Below are 16,135 nucleotides of genomic sequence, written 5' to 3'. Positions count from 1 at the left end.
GTTTGGCATCTCGATGCCAAAAGTAAAAGGGCCAGATATTGACATAAGCTTATCGAAGAAAGATGGAGAGTTCAAGCTTCCAGAAGGAGAAGTTGAAATTCCGGAATTTGAAGTGAAATCCCCATCAGCCCAAGTAGAAATTGAAGCTCCAAAAATTGAAGGACAGGGCAGTGTTGAAGGATCTCCATCAAAGTTTAAATTACCAACAATCTCATTTCCCAAATTCTCGTTAAAGAAGCAAAGTAGCAAAGAAGGAGAAATTGAGATAGATCTTCCAGAAGGGGAAATAAAAATTAAGTCACCTGAAGTGGAGTTTCAAACACCAGACGTAGATGTTGCTTTAGATGGTAAGGAACACAAGTTTAAAATGCCAAAGTTTGGCATCTCCATGCCAAAAGTAACAGGGCCAGATATTGACATAAGCTTATCAAAGAAAGATGGAGAGTTCAAGCTTCCAGAAGGAGAAGTTGAACTCCCGGAATTTGAAGTGAAATTACCATCAGCTCAAGTAGAAATTGAAGCTCCAAAAATTGAAGGACAAGGCAGTGTAGATGGATCTCCGTCAAAATTTAAACTACCTACAATCTCATTTCCCAAATTCGCATTAGATAAGCTAAGTAGCAAAGAGGGAGATATTAAGATGGATCTTCCAGAAGGGGAAATAAAAATAATGTCACCTGAAATGGAGTTTCAAACACCAGACATAGATGTCGCTGTAGATGGTAAGGAACATAAGTTTAAAATGCCAAAGTTTGGCATCTCCATGCCAAAAGTGAAAGGGCCAGACATTGACATAAGCTTATCGAAGAAAGATGGAGAGTTCAAGCTTCCAAAAGGAGAAGTTGAACTCCCGGAATTTGAAGTGAAATTACCATCAGCTGAAGTAGAAATTGAAGCTCCAAAAATTGAAGGACAGGGCAGTGTTGAAGGATCTCCATCAAAATTTAAATTACCAACAATCTCATTTCCCAAATTCTCGTTAAAGAAGAAAAGTAGCAAAGGAGAAATTAAGATTGATCTTCCAGAAGGAGAAATGAAAATAAATTCACCTGAAGTGGAATTTCACACACCAGAAGTAGGTGTCAGTATAGATGGTAAGGAAACTACGTTTAAAATGCCAAAGTTTGGCATCTCCATGCCAAAAGTAAAAGGGCCAGATATTGACATAAGCTTATCGAAGAACGATGGAGAGTTCAAGCTTCCAGAAGGAGAAGTTGAACTTCCGGAATTTGAAGTGAAATCCCCATCAGCCCAAATAGAAATTGAAGCTCCAAAAATTGAAGGACAGGGCAGTGTTGAAGGATCTCCATCAAAAAGTAAATTACCAACAATCTCATTTCCCAAATTCTCGTTAAAGAAGCAAAGTAGCAAAGGAGAAATTGAGATTGATCTTCCAGAAGGAGAAATGAAAATAAATTCACCTGAAGTGGAATTTCAAACACCAGACGTAGATGTCGCTGTAGATGGTAAGGAACAGAAGTTTAAAATGCCAAAGTTTGGCATCTCCATGCCAAAAGTGAAAGGGCCAGATATTGACATAAGCTTATCGAAGAAAGATGGAGAGTTCAAGCTTCCAGAAGGAGAAGTTGAACTCCCGGAATTTGAAGTGAAATCACCATCAGCCCAAATAGAAATTGAAGCTCCAAAAATTGAAGGACAGGGCAGTGTTGAAGGATCTCCATCAAAATTTAAATTACCAACAATCTCATTTCCCAAATTCTCGTTAAAGAAGCAAAGTAGCAAAGGAGAAATTGACATAGATCTCCCAGAAGGAGAAATAAAAATAAAGTCACCTGAAGTGGAGCTTCAAACACCGAATGTAGATATCGCTGTAGATGGTAAGGAACATAAGTTTAAAATGCCAAAGTTTGGCATCTCCATGCCAAAAGTAACAGGGCCAGATATTGACATAAGCTTATCGAAGAAAGATAAAGAGTTCAAGCTTCCAGAAGGAGAAGTTGAACTCCCGGAATTTGAAGTGAAATTACCATCAGCTCAAGTAGAAATTGAAGCTCCAAAAATTGAAGGACAGGGCAGTGTTGAAGGATCTCCATCAAAATTTAAATTACCAACAATCTCATTTCCCAAATTCTCGTTAAAGAAGCAAAGTAGCAAAGGAGAAATTGAGATTGATCTTCCAGAAGGAGAAATGAAAATAAATTCACCTGAAGTGGAATTTCAAACACCAGACGTAGATGTCGCTGTAGATGGTAAGGAACATAAGTTTAAAATGCCAAAGTTTGGCATCTCCATGCCAAAAGTAAAAGGGCCAGATATTGACATAAGCTTATCGAAAAAAGATGGAGAGTTCAAGCTTCCAGAAGGAGAAGTTGAACTTCCGGAATTTGAAGTGAAATCCCCATCGGCCCAAATAGAAATTGAAGCTCCAAAAATTGAAGGACAGGGCAGTGTTGAAGGATCTCCATCAAAGTTTAAATTACCAACAATCTCATTTCCCAAATTCTCGTTAAAGAAGCAAAGTAGCAAAGAAGGAGAAATTGAGATAGATCTTCCAGAAGGGGAAATAAAAATAAAGTCACCTGAAGTGGAGTTTCAAACACCAGACGTAGATGTTGCTGTAGATGATAAGGAACATAAGTTTAAAATGCCAAAGTTTGGCATCTCCATGCCAAAAGTAACAGGGCCAGATATTGACATAAGCTTATCGAAGAAAGATAAAGAGTTCAAGCTTCCAGAAGGAGAAGTTGAACTCCCGGAATTTGAAGTGAAATTACCATCAGCTCAAGTAGACATTGAAGCTCCAAAAATTGAAGGACAGGGCAGTGTTGAAGGATCTCCATCAAAGTTTAAATTACCAACAATCTCATTTCCCAAATTCTCGTTAAAGAAGCAAAGTAGCAAAGAAGGAGAAATTGAGATAGATCTTCCAGAAGGGGAAATAAAAATTAAGTCACCTGAAGTGGAGTTTCAAACACCAGACGTAGATGTCGCTGTAGATGGTAAGGAACATAAGTTTAAAATGCCAAAGTTTGGCATCTCCATGCCAAAAGTAACAGGGCCAGATATTGACATAAGCTTATCGAAAAAAGATAAAGAGTTCAAGCTTCCAGAAGGAGAAGTTGAACTCCCGGAATTCGAAGTGAAATTACCATCAGCTCAAGTAGAAATTGAAGCTCCAAAAATTGAAGGACAGGGCAGTGTTGAAGGATCTCCATCAAAGTTTAAATTACCAACAATCTCATTTCCCAAATTCTCGTTAAAGAAGCAAAGTAGCAAAGAAGGAGAAATTGAGATGGATCTTCCAGAAGGGGAAATAAAAATAAAGTCACCTGAAGTGGAGTTTCAAACACCAGACGTAAATGTCGCTGTAGATGGTAAGGAACACAGGTTTAAAATGCCAAAGTTTGGCATCTCCATGCCAAAAGTAACAGGGCCAGATATTGACATAAGCTTATCGAAGAAAGATAAAGAGTTCAAGCTTCCAGAAGGAGAAGTTGAACTCCCGGAATTTGAAGTGAAATTACCATCAGCTCAAGTAGAAATTGAAGCTCCAAAAATTGAAGGACAGGGCAGTGTTGAAGGATCTCCATCAAAGTTTAAATTACCAACAATCTCATTTCCCAAATTCTCGTTAAAGAAGCAAAGTAGCAAAGAAGGAGAAATTGAGATAGATCTTCCAGAAGGGGAAATAAAAATAAAGTCACCTGAAGTGGAGTTTCAAACACCAGACGTAAATGTCGCTGTAGATGGTAAGGAACACAGGTTTAAAATGCCAAAGTTTGGCATCTCCATGCCAAAAGTAAAAGGGCCAGATATTGACATAAGCTTATCGAAGAAAGATGGAGAGTTCAAGCTTCCAGAAGGAGAAGTTGAACTCCCGGAATTTGAAGTGGAATTACCATCAGCTCAAGTAGAAATTGAAGCTCCAAAAATTGAAGGACAGGGCAGTGTTGAAGGATCTCCATCAAAATTTAAATTACCAACAATCTCATTTCCCAAATTCTCGTTAAAGAAGCAAAGTAGCAAAGGAGAAATTGAGATTGATCTTCCAGAAGGAGAAATGAAAATAAATTCACCTGAAGTGGAATTTCAAACACCAGACGTAGATGTCGCTGTAGATGGTAAGGAACATAAGTTTAAAATGCCAAAGTTTGGCATCTTCATGCCAAAAGTAAAAGGGCCAGATATTGACATAAGCTTATCGAAAAAAGATGGAGAGTTCAAGCTTCCAGAAGGAGAAGTTGAACTTCCGGAATTTGAAGTGAAATCCCCATCGGCCCAAATAGAAATTGAAGCTCCAAAAATTGAAGGACAGGGCAGTGTTGAAGGATCTCCATCAAGGTTTAAATTACCAACAATCTCATTTCCCAAATTCTCGTTAAAGAAGCAAAGTAGCAAAGAAGGAGAAATTGAGATAGATCTTCCAGAAGGGGAAATAAAAATAAAGTCACCTGAAGTGGAGTTTCAAACACCAGACGTAGATGTTGCTGTAGATGATAAGGAACATAAGTTTAAAATGCCAAAGTTTGGCATCTCCATGCCAAAAGTAACAGGGCCAGATATTGACATAAGCTTATCGAAGAAAGATAAAGAGTTCAAGCTTCCAGAAGGAGAAGTTGAACTCCCGGAATTTGAAGTGAAATTACCATCAGCTCAAGTAGACATTGAAGCTCCAAAAATTGAAGGACAGGGCAGTGTTGAAGGATCTCCATCAAAGTTTAAATTACCAACAATCTCATTTCCCAAATTCTCGTTAAAGAAGCAAAGTAGCAAAGAAGGAGAAATTGAGATAGATCTTCCAGAAGGGGAAATAAAAATTAAGTCACCTGAAGTGGAGTTTCAAACACCAGACGTAGATGTCGCTGTAGATGGTAAGGAACATAAGTTTAAAATGCCAAAGTTTGGCATCTCCATGCCAAAAGTAACAGGGCCAGATATTGACATAAGCTTATCGAAAAAAGATAAAGAGTTCAAGCTTCCAGAAGGAGAAGTTGAACTCCCGGAATTCGAAGTGAAATTACCATCAGCTCAAGTAGAAATTGAAGCTCCAAAAATTGAAGGACAGGGCAGTGTTGAAGGATCTCCATCAAAGTTTAAATTACCAACAATCTCATTTCCCAAATTCTCGTTAAAGAAGCAAAGTAGCAAAGAAGGAGAAATTGAGATGGATCTTCCAGAAGGGGAAATAAAAATAAAGTCACCTGAAGTGGAGTTTCAAACACCAGACGTAAATGTCGCTGTAGATGGTAAGGAACACAGGTTTAAAATGCCAAAGTTTGGCATCTCCATGCCAAAAGTAAAAGGGCCAGATATTGACATAAGCTTATCGAAGAAAGATGGAGAGTTCAAGCTTCCAGAAGGAGAAGTTGAACTCCCGGAATTTGAAGTGGAATTACCATCAGCTCAAGTAGAAATTGAAGCTCCAAAAATTGAAGGACAGGGCAGTGTTGAAGGATCTCCATCAAAATTTAAATTACCAACAATCTCATTTCCCAAATTCTCGTTAAAGAAGCAAAGTAGCAAAGGAGAAATTGAGATTGATCTTCCAGAAGGAGAAATGGAAATAAATTCACCTGAAGTGGAATTTCAAACACCAGACGTAGATGTCGCTGTAGATGGTAAGGAACAGAAGCTTAAAATGCCAAAGTTTGGCATCTCCATGGCAAAAGTAACAGGGCCAGCTATTGACATAAGCTTATCGAAGAAAGATGGAGAGTTCAAGCTTCCAGAAGGAGAAGTTGAACTCACGGAATTTGAAGTGAAATCCCCATCAGCCCAAATAGAAATTGAAGCTCCAAAAATTGAAGGACAGGGCAGTGTTGAAGGATCTCCATCAAAATTTAAATTACCAACAATCTCATTTCCCAAATTCTCGTTAAAGAAGCAAAGTAGCAAAGGACAAATTGAGATAGATCTCCCAGAAGGAGAAATGAAAATAAATTCACCTGAATTGGAGTTTCAAACACCAGACGTAGATGTCGCTGTAGATGGTAAGGAACACAAGTTTAAAATGCCAAAGTTTGGCATCTCAATGCCAAAAGTAAAAGGGCCAGATATTGACATAAGCTTATCGAAGAAAGATGGAGAGTTCAAGCTTCCAGAAGGGGAAGTTGAACTCCCGGAATTTGAAGTGAAATCCCCATCAGCCCAAATAGAAATTGAAGCTCCAAAAATTGAAGGACAAGGCAGTGTTGAAGGATCTCCGTCCAAATTTAAACTACCAACAATATCTTTTCCCAAATTCCCATTAAAGAAGCAAAGTAGCAAAGATGGAGACATTAAGATGGATCTTCCAGAAGGGGAAATAAAAATAAAGTCACCTGAAGTGGAATTTCACACACCAGAAGTAGATGTCAGTATCGATGGTAAGGAAACTACGTTTAAAATGCCAAAGTTTGGCATCTCCATGCCAAAAGTAAAAGGGCCAGATATTGACATAAGCTTATCGAAAAAAGATGGAGAGTTCAAGCTTCCAGAAGGAGAAGTTGAATTCCCGGAATTTGAAGTGGAATTACCATCAGCTCAAGTAGAAATTGAAGCTCCAAAAATTGAAGGAAAGGGCAGTGTTGAAGGATCTCCATCAAAGTTTAAATTACCAACAATCACATTTCCCAAATTCTCATTAAAGAAGCAAAGTAGCAAAGAAGGAGAAATTGAGATAGATCTTCCAGAAGGGGAAATAAAAATAAAGTCACCTGAAGTGGAGTTTCAAACACCAGACGTAGATGTTGCTGTAGATGATAAGGAACTTAAGTTTAAAATGCCAAAGTTTGGCATCTCCATGCCAAAAGTAACAGGGCCAGATATTGACATAAGCTTATCGAAGAAAGATAAAGAGTTCAAGCTTCCAGAAGGAGAAGTTGAACTCCCGGAATTTGAAGTGAAATTACCATCAGCTCAAGTAGAAATTGAAGCTCCAAAAATTGAAGGACAGGGCAGTGTTGAAGGATCTCCATCAAAGTTTAAATTACCAACAATCACATTTCCCAAATTCTCATTAAATAAGCAAAGTAGCAAAGAGGGAGACATTAAGATGGATCTTCCAGAAGGGGAAATAAAAATAAAGTCACCTGAAGTGGAGTTTCAAACACCAGACGTAAATGTCGCTGTAGATGGTAAGGAACACAGGTTTAAAATGCCAAAGTTTGGCATCTCCATGCCAAAAGTAAAAGGGCCAGATATTGACATAAGCTTATCGAAGAAAGATGGAGAGTTCAAGCTTCCAGAAGGAGAAGTTGAACTTCCGGAATTTGAAGTGAAATTACCATCAGCTCAAGTAGACATTGAAGCTCCAAAAATTGAAGGACAGGGCAGTGTTGAAGGATCTCCATCAAAGTTTAAATTACCAACAATCTCATTTCCCAAATTCTCGTTAAAGAAGCAAAGTAGCAAAGAAGGAGAAATTGAGATTGATCTTCCAGAAGGGGAAATAAAAATTAAGTCACCTGAAGTGGAGTTTCAAACACCAGACGTAGATGTCGCTGTAGATGATAAGGAACATAAGTTTAAAATGCCAAAGTTTGGCATCTCCATGCCAAAAGTAACAGGGCCAGATATTGACATAAGCTTATCGAAAAAAGATGGAGAGTTCAAGCTTCCAGAAGGAGAAGTTGAACTTCCGGAATTTGAAGTGAAATCCCCATCGGCCCAAATAGAAATTGAAGCTCCAAAAATTGAAGGACAGGGCAGTGTTGAAGGATCTCCATCAAGGTTTAAATTACCAACAATCTCATTTCCCAAATTCTCGTTAAAGAAGCAAAGTAGCAAAGAAGGAGAAATTGAGATAGATCTTCCAGAAGGGGAAATAAAAATTAAGTCACCTGAAGTGGAGTTTCAAACACCAGACGTAGATGTTGCTGTAGATGATAAGGAACATAAGTTTAAAATGCCAAAGTTTGGCATCTCCATGCCAAAAGTAACAGGGCCAGATATTGACATAAGCTTATCGAAGAAAGATAAAGAGTTCAAGCTTCCAGAAGGAGAAGTTGAACTCCCGGAATTTGAAGTGAAATTACCATCAGCTCAAGTAGAAATTGAAGCTCCAAAAATTGAAGGACAGGGCAGTGTTGAAGGATCTCCATCAAAGTTTAAATTACCAACAATCTCATTTCCCAAATTCTCGTTAAAGAAGCAAAGTAGCAAAGAAGGAGAAATTGAGATAGATCTTCCAGAAGGGGAAATAAAAATAAAGTCACCTGAAGTGGAGTTTCAAACACCAGACGTAAATGTCGCTGTAGATGGTAAGGAACACAGGTTTAAAATGCCAAAGTTTGGCATCTCCATGCCAAAAGTAAAAGGGCCAGATATTGACATAAGCTTATCGAAGAAAGATGGAGAGTTCAAGCTTCCAGAAGGAGAAGTTGAACTCCCGGAATTTGAAGTGGAATTACCATCAGCTCAAGTAGAAATTGAAGCTCCAAAAATTGAAGGACAGGGCAGTGTTGAAGGATCTCCATCAAAATTTAAATTACCAACAATCTCATTTCCCAAATTCTCGTTAAAGAAGCAAAGTAGCAAAGGAGAAATTGAGATTGATCTTCCAGAAGGAGAAATGAAAATAAATTCACCTGAAGTGGAATTTCAAACACCAGACGTAGATGTCGCTGTAGATGGTAAGGAACATAAGTTTAAAATGCCAAAGTTTGGCATCTCCATGCCAAAAGTAAAAGGGCCAGATATTGACATAAGCTTATCGAAAAAAGATGGAGAGTTCAAGCTTCCAGAAGGAGAAGTTGAACTTCCGGAATTTGAAGTGAAATCCCCATCGGCCCAAATAGAAATTGAAGCTCCAAAAATTGAAGGACAGGGCAGTGTTGAAGGATCTCCATCAAGGTTTAAATTACCAACAATCTCATTTCCCAAATTCTCGTTAAAGAAGCAAAGTAGCAAAGAAGGAGAAATTGAGATAGATCTTCCAGAAGGGGAAATAAAAATAAAGTCACCTGAAGTGGAGTTTCAAACACCAGACGTAGATGTTGCTGTAGATGATAAGGAACATAAGTTTAAAATGCCAAAGTTTGGCATCTCCATGCCAAAAGTAACAGGGCCAGATATTGACATAAGCTTATCGAAGAAAGATAAAGAGTTCAAGCTTCCAGAAGGAAAAGTTGAACTCCCGGAATTTGAAGTGAAATTACCATCAGCTCAAGTAGACATTGAAGCTCCAAAAATTGAAGGACAGGGCAGTGTTGAAGGATCTCCATCAAAGTTTAAATTACCAACAATCTCATTTCCCAAATTCTCGTTAAAGAAGCAAAGTAGCAAAGAAGGAGAAATTGAGATAGATCTTCCAGAAGGGGAAATAAAAATTAAGTCACCTGAAGTGGAGTTTCAAACACCAGACGTAGATGTCGCTGTAGATGGTAAGGAACATAAGTTTAAAATGCCAAAGTTTGGCATCTCCATGCCAAAAGTAACAGGGCCAGATATTGACATAAGCTTATCGAAAAAAGATAAAGAGTTCAAGCTTCCAGAAGGAGAAGTTGAACTCCCGGAATTCGAAGTGAAATTACCATCAGCTCAAGTAGAAATTGAAGCTCCAAAAATTGAAGGACAGGGCAGTGTTGAAGGATCTCCATCAAAGTTTAAATTACCAACAATCTCATTTCCCAAATTCTCGTTAAAGAAGCAAAGTAGCAAAGAAGGAGAAATTGAGATGGATCTTCCAGAAGGGGAAATAAAAATAAAGTCACCTGAAGTGGAGTTTCAAACACCAGACGTAAATGTCGCTGTAGATGGTAAGGAACACAGGTTTAAAATGCCAAAGTTTGGCATCTCCATGGCAAAAGTAACAGGGCCAGCTATTGACATAAGCTTATCGAAGAAAGATGGAGAGTTCAAGCTTCCAGAAGGAGAAGTTGAACTCACGGAATTTGAAGTGAAATCCCCATCAGCCCAAATAGAAATTGAAGCTCCAAAAATTGAAGGACAGGGCAGTGTTGAAGGATCTCCATCAAAATTTAAATTACCAACAATCTCATTTCCCAAATTCTCGTTAAAGAAGCAAAGTAGCAAAGGACAAATTGAGATAGATCTCCCAGAAGGAGAAATGAAAATAAATTCACCTGAATTGGAGTTTCAAACACCAGACGTAGATGTCGCTGTAGATGGTAAGGAACACAAGTTTAAAATGCCAAAGTTTGGCATCTCAATGCCAAAAGTAAAAGGGCCAGATATTGACATAAGCTTATCGAAGAAAGATGGAGAGTTCAAGCTTCCAGAAGGGGAAGTTGAACTCCCGGAATTTGAAGTGAAATCCCCATCAGCCCAAATAGAAATTGAAGCTCCAAAAATTGAAGGACAAGGCAGTGTTGAAGGATCTCCGTCCAAATTTAAACTACCAACAATATCTTTTCCCAAATTCCCATTAAAGAAGCAAAGTAGCAAAGATGGAGACATTAAGATGGATCTTCCAGAAGGGGAAATAAAAATAAAGTCACCTGAAGTGGAATTTCACACACCAGAAGTAGATGTCAGTATCGATGGTAAGGAAACTACGTTTAAAATGCCAAAGTTTGGCATCTCCATGCCAAAAGTAAAAGGGCCAGATATTGACATAAGCTTATCGAAAAAAGATGGAGAGTTCAAGCTTCCAGAAGGAGAAGTTGAATTCCCGGAATTTGAAGTGGAATTACCATCAGCTCAAGTAGAAATTGAAGCTCCAAAAATTGAAGGAAAGGGCAGTGTTGAAGGATCTCCATCAAAGTTTAAATTACCAACAATCACATTTCCCAAATTCTCATTAAAGAAGCAAAGTAGCAAAGAAGGAGAAATTGAGATAGATCTTCCAGAAGGGGAAATAAAAATAAAGTCACCTGAAGTGGAGTTTCAAACACCAGACGTAGATGTTGCTGTAGATGATAAGGAACTTAAGTTTAAAATGCCAAAGTTTGGCATCTCCATGCCAAAAGTAACAGGGCCAGATATTGACATAAGCTTATCGAAGAAAGATAAAGAGTTCAAGCTTCCAGAAGGAGAAGTTGAACTCCCGGAATTTGAAGTGAAATTACCATCAGCTCAAGTAGAAATTGAAGCTCCAAAAATTGAAGGACAGGGCAGTGTTGAAGGATCTCCATCAAAGTTTAAATTACCAACAATCACATTTCCCAAATTCTCATTAAATAAGCAAAGTAGCAAAGAGGGAGACATTAAGATGGATCTTCCAGAAGGGGAAATAAAAATAAAGTCACCTGAAGTGGAGTTTCAAACACCAGACGTAAATGTCGCTGTAGATGGTAAGGAACACAGGTTTAAAATGCCAAAGTTTGGCATCTCCATGCCAAAAGTAAAAGGGCCAGATATTGACATAAGCTTATCGAAGAAAGATGGAGAGTTCAAGCTTCCAGAAGGAGAAGTTGAACTTCCGGAATTTGAAGTGAAATTACCATCAGCTCAAGTAGACATTGAAGCTCCAAAAATTGAAGGACAGGGCAGTGTTGAAGGATCTCCATCAAAGTTTAAATTACCAACAATCTCATTTCCCAAATTCTCGTTAAAGAAGCAAAGTAGCAAAGAAGGAGAAATTGAGATAGATCTTCCAGAAGGGGAAATAAAAATTAAGTCACCTGAAGTGGAGTTTCAAACACCAGACGTAGATGTCGCTGTAGATGATAAGGAACATAAGTTTAAAATGCCAAAGTTTGGCATCTCCATGCCAAAAGTAACAGGGCCAGATATTGACATAAGCTTATCGAAGAAAGATAAAGAGTTCAAGCTTCCAGAAGGAGAAGTTGAACTTCCGGAATTTGAAGTGAAATCACCATCAGCCCAAATAGAAATTGAAGCTCCAAAAATTGAAGGACAGGGCAGTGTTGAAGGATCTCCATCAAAATTTAAATTACCAACAATCTCATTTCCCAAATTCTCGTTAAAGAAGCAAAGTAGCAAAGGAGAAATTGACATAGATCTCCCAGAAGGAGAAATAAAAATAAAGTCACCTGAAGTGGAATTTCAAACACCAGACGTAGATGTCGCTGTAGATGGTAAGGAACATAAGTTCAAAATGCCAAAGTTTGGCATCTCTATGCCAAAAGTAACAGGGCCAGATATTGACATGAGCTTATCGAAGAAAGATGTAGAGTTCAAGCTTCCAGGTGTTGATGTTTCTCTTGCAGAAGGGAAAGTAGAAATCGGTTCACCAAAGGTTAATTTTGAAAGACCAGAAGTAGATGACAATATTAATGGTAAGGAGAAGATGCCAACGTTTGGCATCTGCGTGCCAAACGCCAATGGGCCAGACATTGATATATCAAAGAAAGATGGAGAGATCAGAAACGAAAAGAAACACACATTTGATGATGGAGATAAAGAAGGAGCCAAGATTGAAACTCCAAAAAGTAGTGTTGCAGGATCACCATCAAAATTCAAATTACCATCTTTTAAATTACCTAAATTTGGAGATTCTCATTCTATGATTCATGTCGATCGGCCTGATGTAGAACAAGACAATGAAATTGATCGCATTAAGCTGGTGATACCTGACCATGAAGCAAAGCGGGTTCTTGCAGCAGCCAGCATTGACATTGAAGGAGTATGTGTTAAAGTCACGAGAAAAGATGGAGCTGAAATCAATCAATTATCAAATGTGGATGCTGAGATAAAAAATCAAGGCAATGAACAGTTGGAAAATAGCATTCCAGCCCTGGAATTACCAAAAGTTGAGGTTGATGTGAAGCTGAGCAAAGGCTCAGAGAATAAAGTTGTGAGTCCTGTCTCTCCAAGCAAATTTAAACTGCCGTCCCTTAAAATGCCAAAGTTGATATTTGCACACCAAAAACCGGAGAGCCAAAACACAGAACATAAAGCTAGTCAACGAGAGATGAAAGCTGAACTGAATGAAGATGCCGATCCCACATCAACTGGTATTGCCCTAGAAAATCCTGAGACTGATTTGAATTTGGCAAAAACTGAACAAGTGGAAGAACATTCTGATGTCTTCAAGGAAGAAGAACATACAAAGAATATAGAAACAAGGCAAAATAGCACTAAAAGTCCAGAACGAACGGGATGGTTTAGGTTTCCAACATTTGGACTCTCATCACCAGTAGAATCTGCCAAAACCCGACTAGGAGTTGATCAGAAGGAACAAAGAAGCTCAACGAGAGAAGATCAGGAGGGCATGAGTCCTACCTGTTCGGTGCAGTCATCAGATGTTTTTGCTGACATCAGTTCAACAGTCACAAGCGAGTATGTCAGCTTGCCCTCATCTTCACCGACAAAGGTGATGATCAAATTTTCTGATCCAAAATTACCTCTAGAGCTTGATGAGATGAATGTGGTGACAACCACAACCAGGTCAGAGCTTGTCACAATCGAGCCAAACTTACCCGAAAAGATTACCATCCTATCGTCTGAGGTTTCATCTTCCTCTGAGGAAACTTTCAGACTGGCGTCAGAGAAAATCCACATTCTTACTTCTAAGCAAGTAGGTCCTGAATCACATCATGCTAAACTTCTGTCCACGATCCATTCGACCGGTGAGGCTAGCCAAATGTCATCATCATGGAAAGTGGAGAGCTCTCAGAGTAGCGTGAGAACTGTATCGCAGAAACAAATTGTCCGCGAAACATCACAAGAGAGCACAGAGACATTTGTGATAAGCAAACAAATAACCAAAACTTTCGAACCAGCCGAGTTTTTCTCTGGGAATGAGATGGCTTCATCTATACAGCAATTACGAGAATCTGTTCACATGGAAAAAATGAAATTTTTCGATAGTGATGAAAAGAGATGTGATAGCTAAACTTCAAAGCTCAAAAAGAGAATCATTAGAATGATTGTGTGTCTTAAGTCGACATTAGGTATAAACTCATTTAACCTGGTCAAAATACATTTTAAAAAGGACTGAATACAAGTAAATAAAGTACAACACTTCTATAATCTATTTCTCTCCCCTATTAGTGATGTCACCACCAGAATGAAGAGAAACAAATTCTTTCGAATTGAATTCTATAGAAAATAAATGGTTGCTAGACTTCCCTTTTAGCAAAAAACAAGAACATATTAGAAATATTAGTCTTTGAAACACCACAATTTCCAACCCATTTCTCTTTAATATGTCCAAAACGTGAGTTTTGGATTTTTAGCCTTAATATTTATTGGTTTTACATCTTTGTTCATGCCAATGTGAGCATGTTTCAGTGCCACAGTCTACTCTACTGGAATAGGGAGGAGCTGGCAGTAATTCAAAAACTGCCAATGAGTTCATTTCAGTGTTATAAATGTCAGAAATTGCCAAAGTTAATGAGGTGTTAATGTGAAAAAGTTCATTTTGAAAGTAGATCTTGTGTGTCTATTCCCACCAGTGCTAGCTAATGAGTTAATTTAACCATTGACTGAATGAAAAAAGAGATGGAAAAAATATGTCGATGGCAGAGAAAATTGCTGATGGGCTAAGGCTTTGGTACATGTGCTTACAAGTGGAACAGAAAAAGTTCAATCACAGCGTTTATGGGCAACAATCAGGCTTTTGCAAAAGGAATGTTTACAATAGTGTGGTGTATGTCATGAAAACAAATGTGTGTGTAGTTTTTGCTGAAGTATTATTGTTGCTACAGAACAAGAAAGTTACAAATCCCCCAAATTGAACAATGGTAGCTATATTTTTTTAGCAATATTTTTGCTTAAACCTCATTTGCTGATGTATAAGCTATATACTGTATGTATGTATGTATGAGCAGTGCATTCTCAGTCAGTGTGAATAATAATTATAACAATATGTAAACTGACTGTGTAAATAGCTTTTAATTACCTCTGGAATATTCCATGTGCTTTAACTCCAAATGTTTGCAATATACACAAAAATAAATACACATTATAAGTGAAAACGTGTCTGAAGAGTAAATTGTCTTACTGCATAACACTGTGATGATGGAATCTCAAAAGCTCCAGGTGAGTTCTTCTCCATCAAACTCGTCCATGCATGCCTTTGATAAGAAAATATGCAGAGATTACATACTTAGGGGATACACTGACTGGACAGGATACATTTAGTTCCTATACCTACGGATGTGCGAGTGCGTTGGCCTTAGAGTTCTGGGGTTGAGGATTTGGTCCCTGGAGGGTCCTCACTGTGTGGAGTTTCCATGTTCTCTTGGGGTTGGGTCAGTTTTCCCCAGGTGCTCCGGTTTTCTCCCACATTCCAAAAACATGGATGGTAAGCTGATTAGACACTTTAAATTTCCCTTAGGAGTGTGAGAGTGAACGGTTGTCTGTCTACTCGTGCCCTCCGATTGGCTGACCGATTCAGGGTGTCCCGATCCTTTGGTCCGGAGTCAACTGGACCGTAGTGACGGCATGACACAAGGACAACCATGCACACTGACACCCGTACCTTGAGGCAATTTAGAGTGTCCATTCAGCCTACCATGCATATTTTTGGAAGAAACTGGAGTACCTGGAGGAAACTCCTGGAGAGAACATGCAAACTCCATACAGGTGGATGGACCTGGATTTGAACCCAGGACCTCAGCGCTGCGCGGCCGATGTGCTGACCACTCAAGTCACTGGTCTTTTTTTCAATTTTTTTTGCATACATAGATTTGCTAATATATTTCATACAAAATCGCTATACTTTTCGCATTGTTAAAGGATTTATGGTGTAGGCATTCACGGTTTAAAATTAGAATTTATACTCAAGAGCAGGGGTAGGGAACCTATGGCTCGAAAGCCACATGTGGCTCTTTTAATGGGTGCACATGGCTCTCCACAAACCTGTGATGTAAAATATGTAAATCACTGGTGAGCAAGGAGAGTCCCAAACGCACTAATAGGAGCTTACCTGTGGCGTTGACAATACCTCTACCACCACTTTAATCATAATTTTGTTTTTATTACTCTTCTGAATGCATGATATCATTGATATTGATTTATTGGCAACAGCATAACAATGTACTCAACATAGTTCAGAAACTTTTTGTAATTTAAAAGTGGTGAAATGACAAAAAAAATCACACATTTTCCTGTATTTTTACTTTTCAATTCTGAGAATGGCTCTGAAGAAATAACATTACAAAATATGAATTGTTTATGGCCCTCTTTGTCAAAAAGGTTCCCGATCCCCTGCTCTAGAGGGAGACATAGCTTACCTTAAAGTCTTGGTTTATACATTTTATGTGGCTCCTCGGAAAAAAAATGGTAGGCAACAAAAAGTGAGTTTTAGAAGATGTATTTTCGT

At 38.5% G+C, this 16,135-nt stretch overlaps 2 protein-coding genes across 2 annotated transcripts; both read left to right on the top strand.

Annotated features, from left to right (window-relative positions):
* The first annotated feature begins 13 nt into the window (after positions 1–13).
* On the top strand, positions 14–10,985 carry LOC144206567 (uncharacterized). Its single transcript, XM_077731603.1, has 3 exons — positions 14–9,218; positions 9,375–10,870; positions 10,977–10,985. Exons 1-3 carry the CDS (start codon positions 14–16, stop codon positions 10,983–10,985), a joined length of 10,710 nt encoding a protein of 3,569 aa, XP_077587729.1.
* LOC144206341 (uncharacterized) lies at positions 10,938–14,914 on the top strand. Its single transcript, XM_077731284.1, has one exon. The coding sequence runs from the start codon at positions 11,114–11,116 to the stop codon at positions 13,700–13,702; it is 2,589 nt and encodes an 862-aa protein (XP_077587410.1). The 5' UTR covers positions 10,938–11,113; the 3' UTR covers positions 13,703–14,914.
* The last annotated feature ends 1,221 nt before the right edge of the window (positions 14,915–16,135 follow it).

The sequence above is a fragment of the Stigmatopora nigra genome, chromosome 13 (genome assembly GCF_051989575.1).
Source record: "Stigmatopora nigra isolate UIUO_SnigA chromosome 13, RoL_Snig_1.1, whole genome shotgun sequence".
NCBI lineage: Eukaryota > Metazoa > Chordata > Actinopteri > Syngnathiformes > Syngnathidae > Stigmatopora > Stigmatopora nigra.
This window is presented reverse-complemented; position numbering and strand designations above follow the sequence as displayed.

What these genes read in the sequence shown, in the direction of transcription:
- LOC144206567 (XM_077731603.1), top strand. Translation starts at nt 14, where the DNA reads ATGCCAAAAGTAAAAGGGCCAGATATTGACATAAGCTTATCGAAGAAA. An exon ending in ATTCTCGTTAAAGAAGCAAA is followed by an intron (nt 9,219 to 9,374) that starts GTAGCAAAGAAG and finishes CCATGCCAAAAG; the next exon opens with TAACAGGGCCAGATATTGAC.
- LOC144206341 (XM_077731284.1), top strand. Translation starts at nt 11,114, where the DNA reads ATGGATCTTCCAGAAGGGGAAATAAAAATAAAGTCACCTGAAGTGGAG.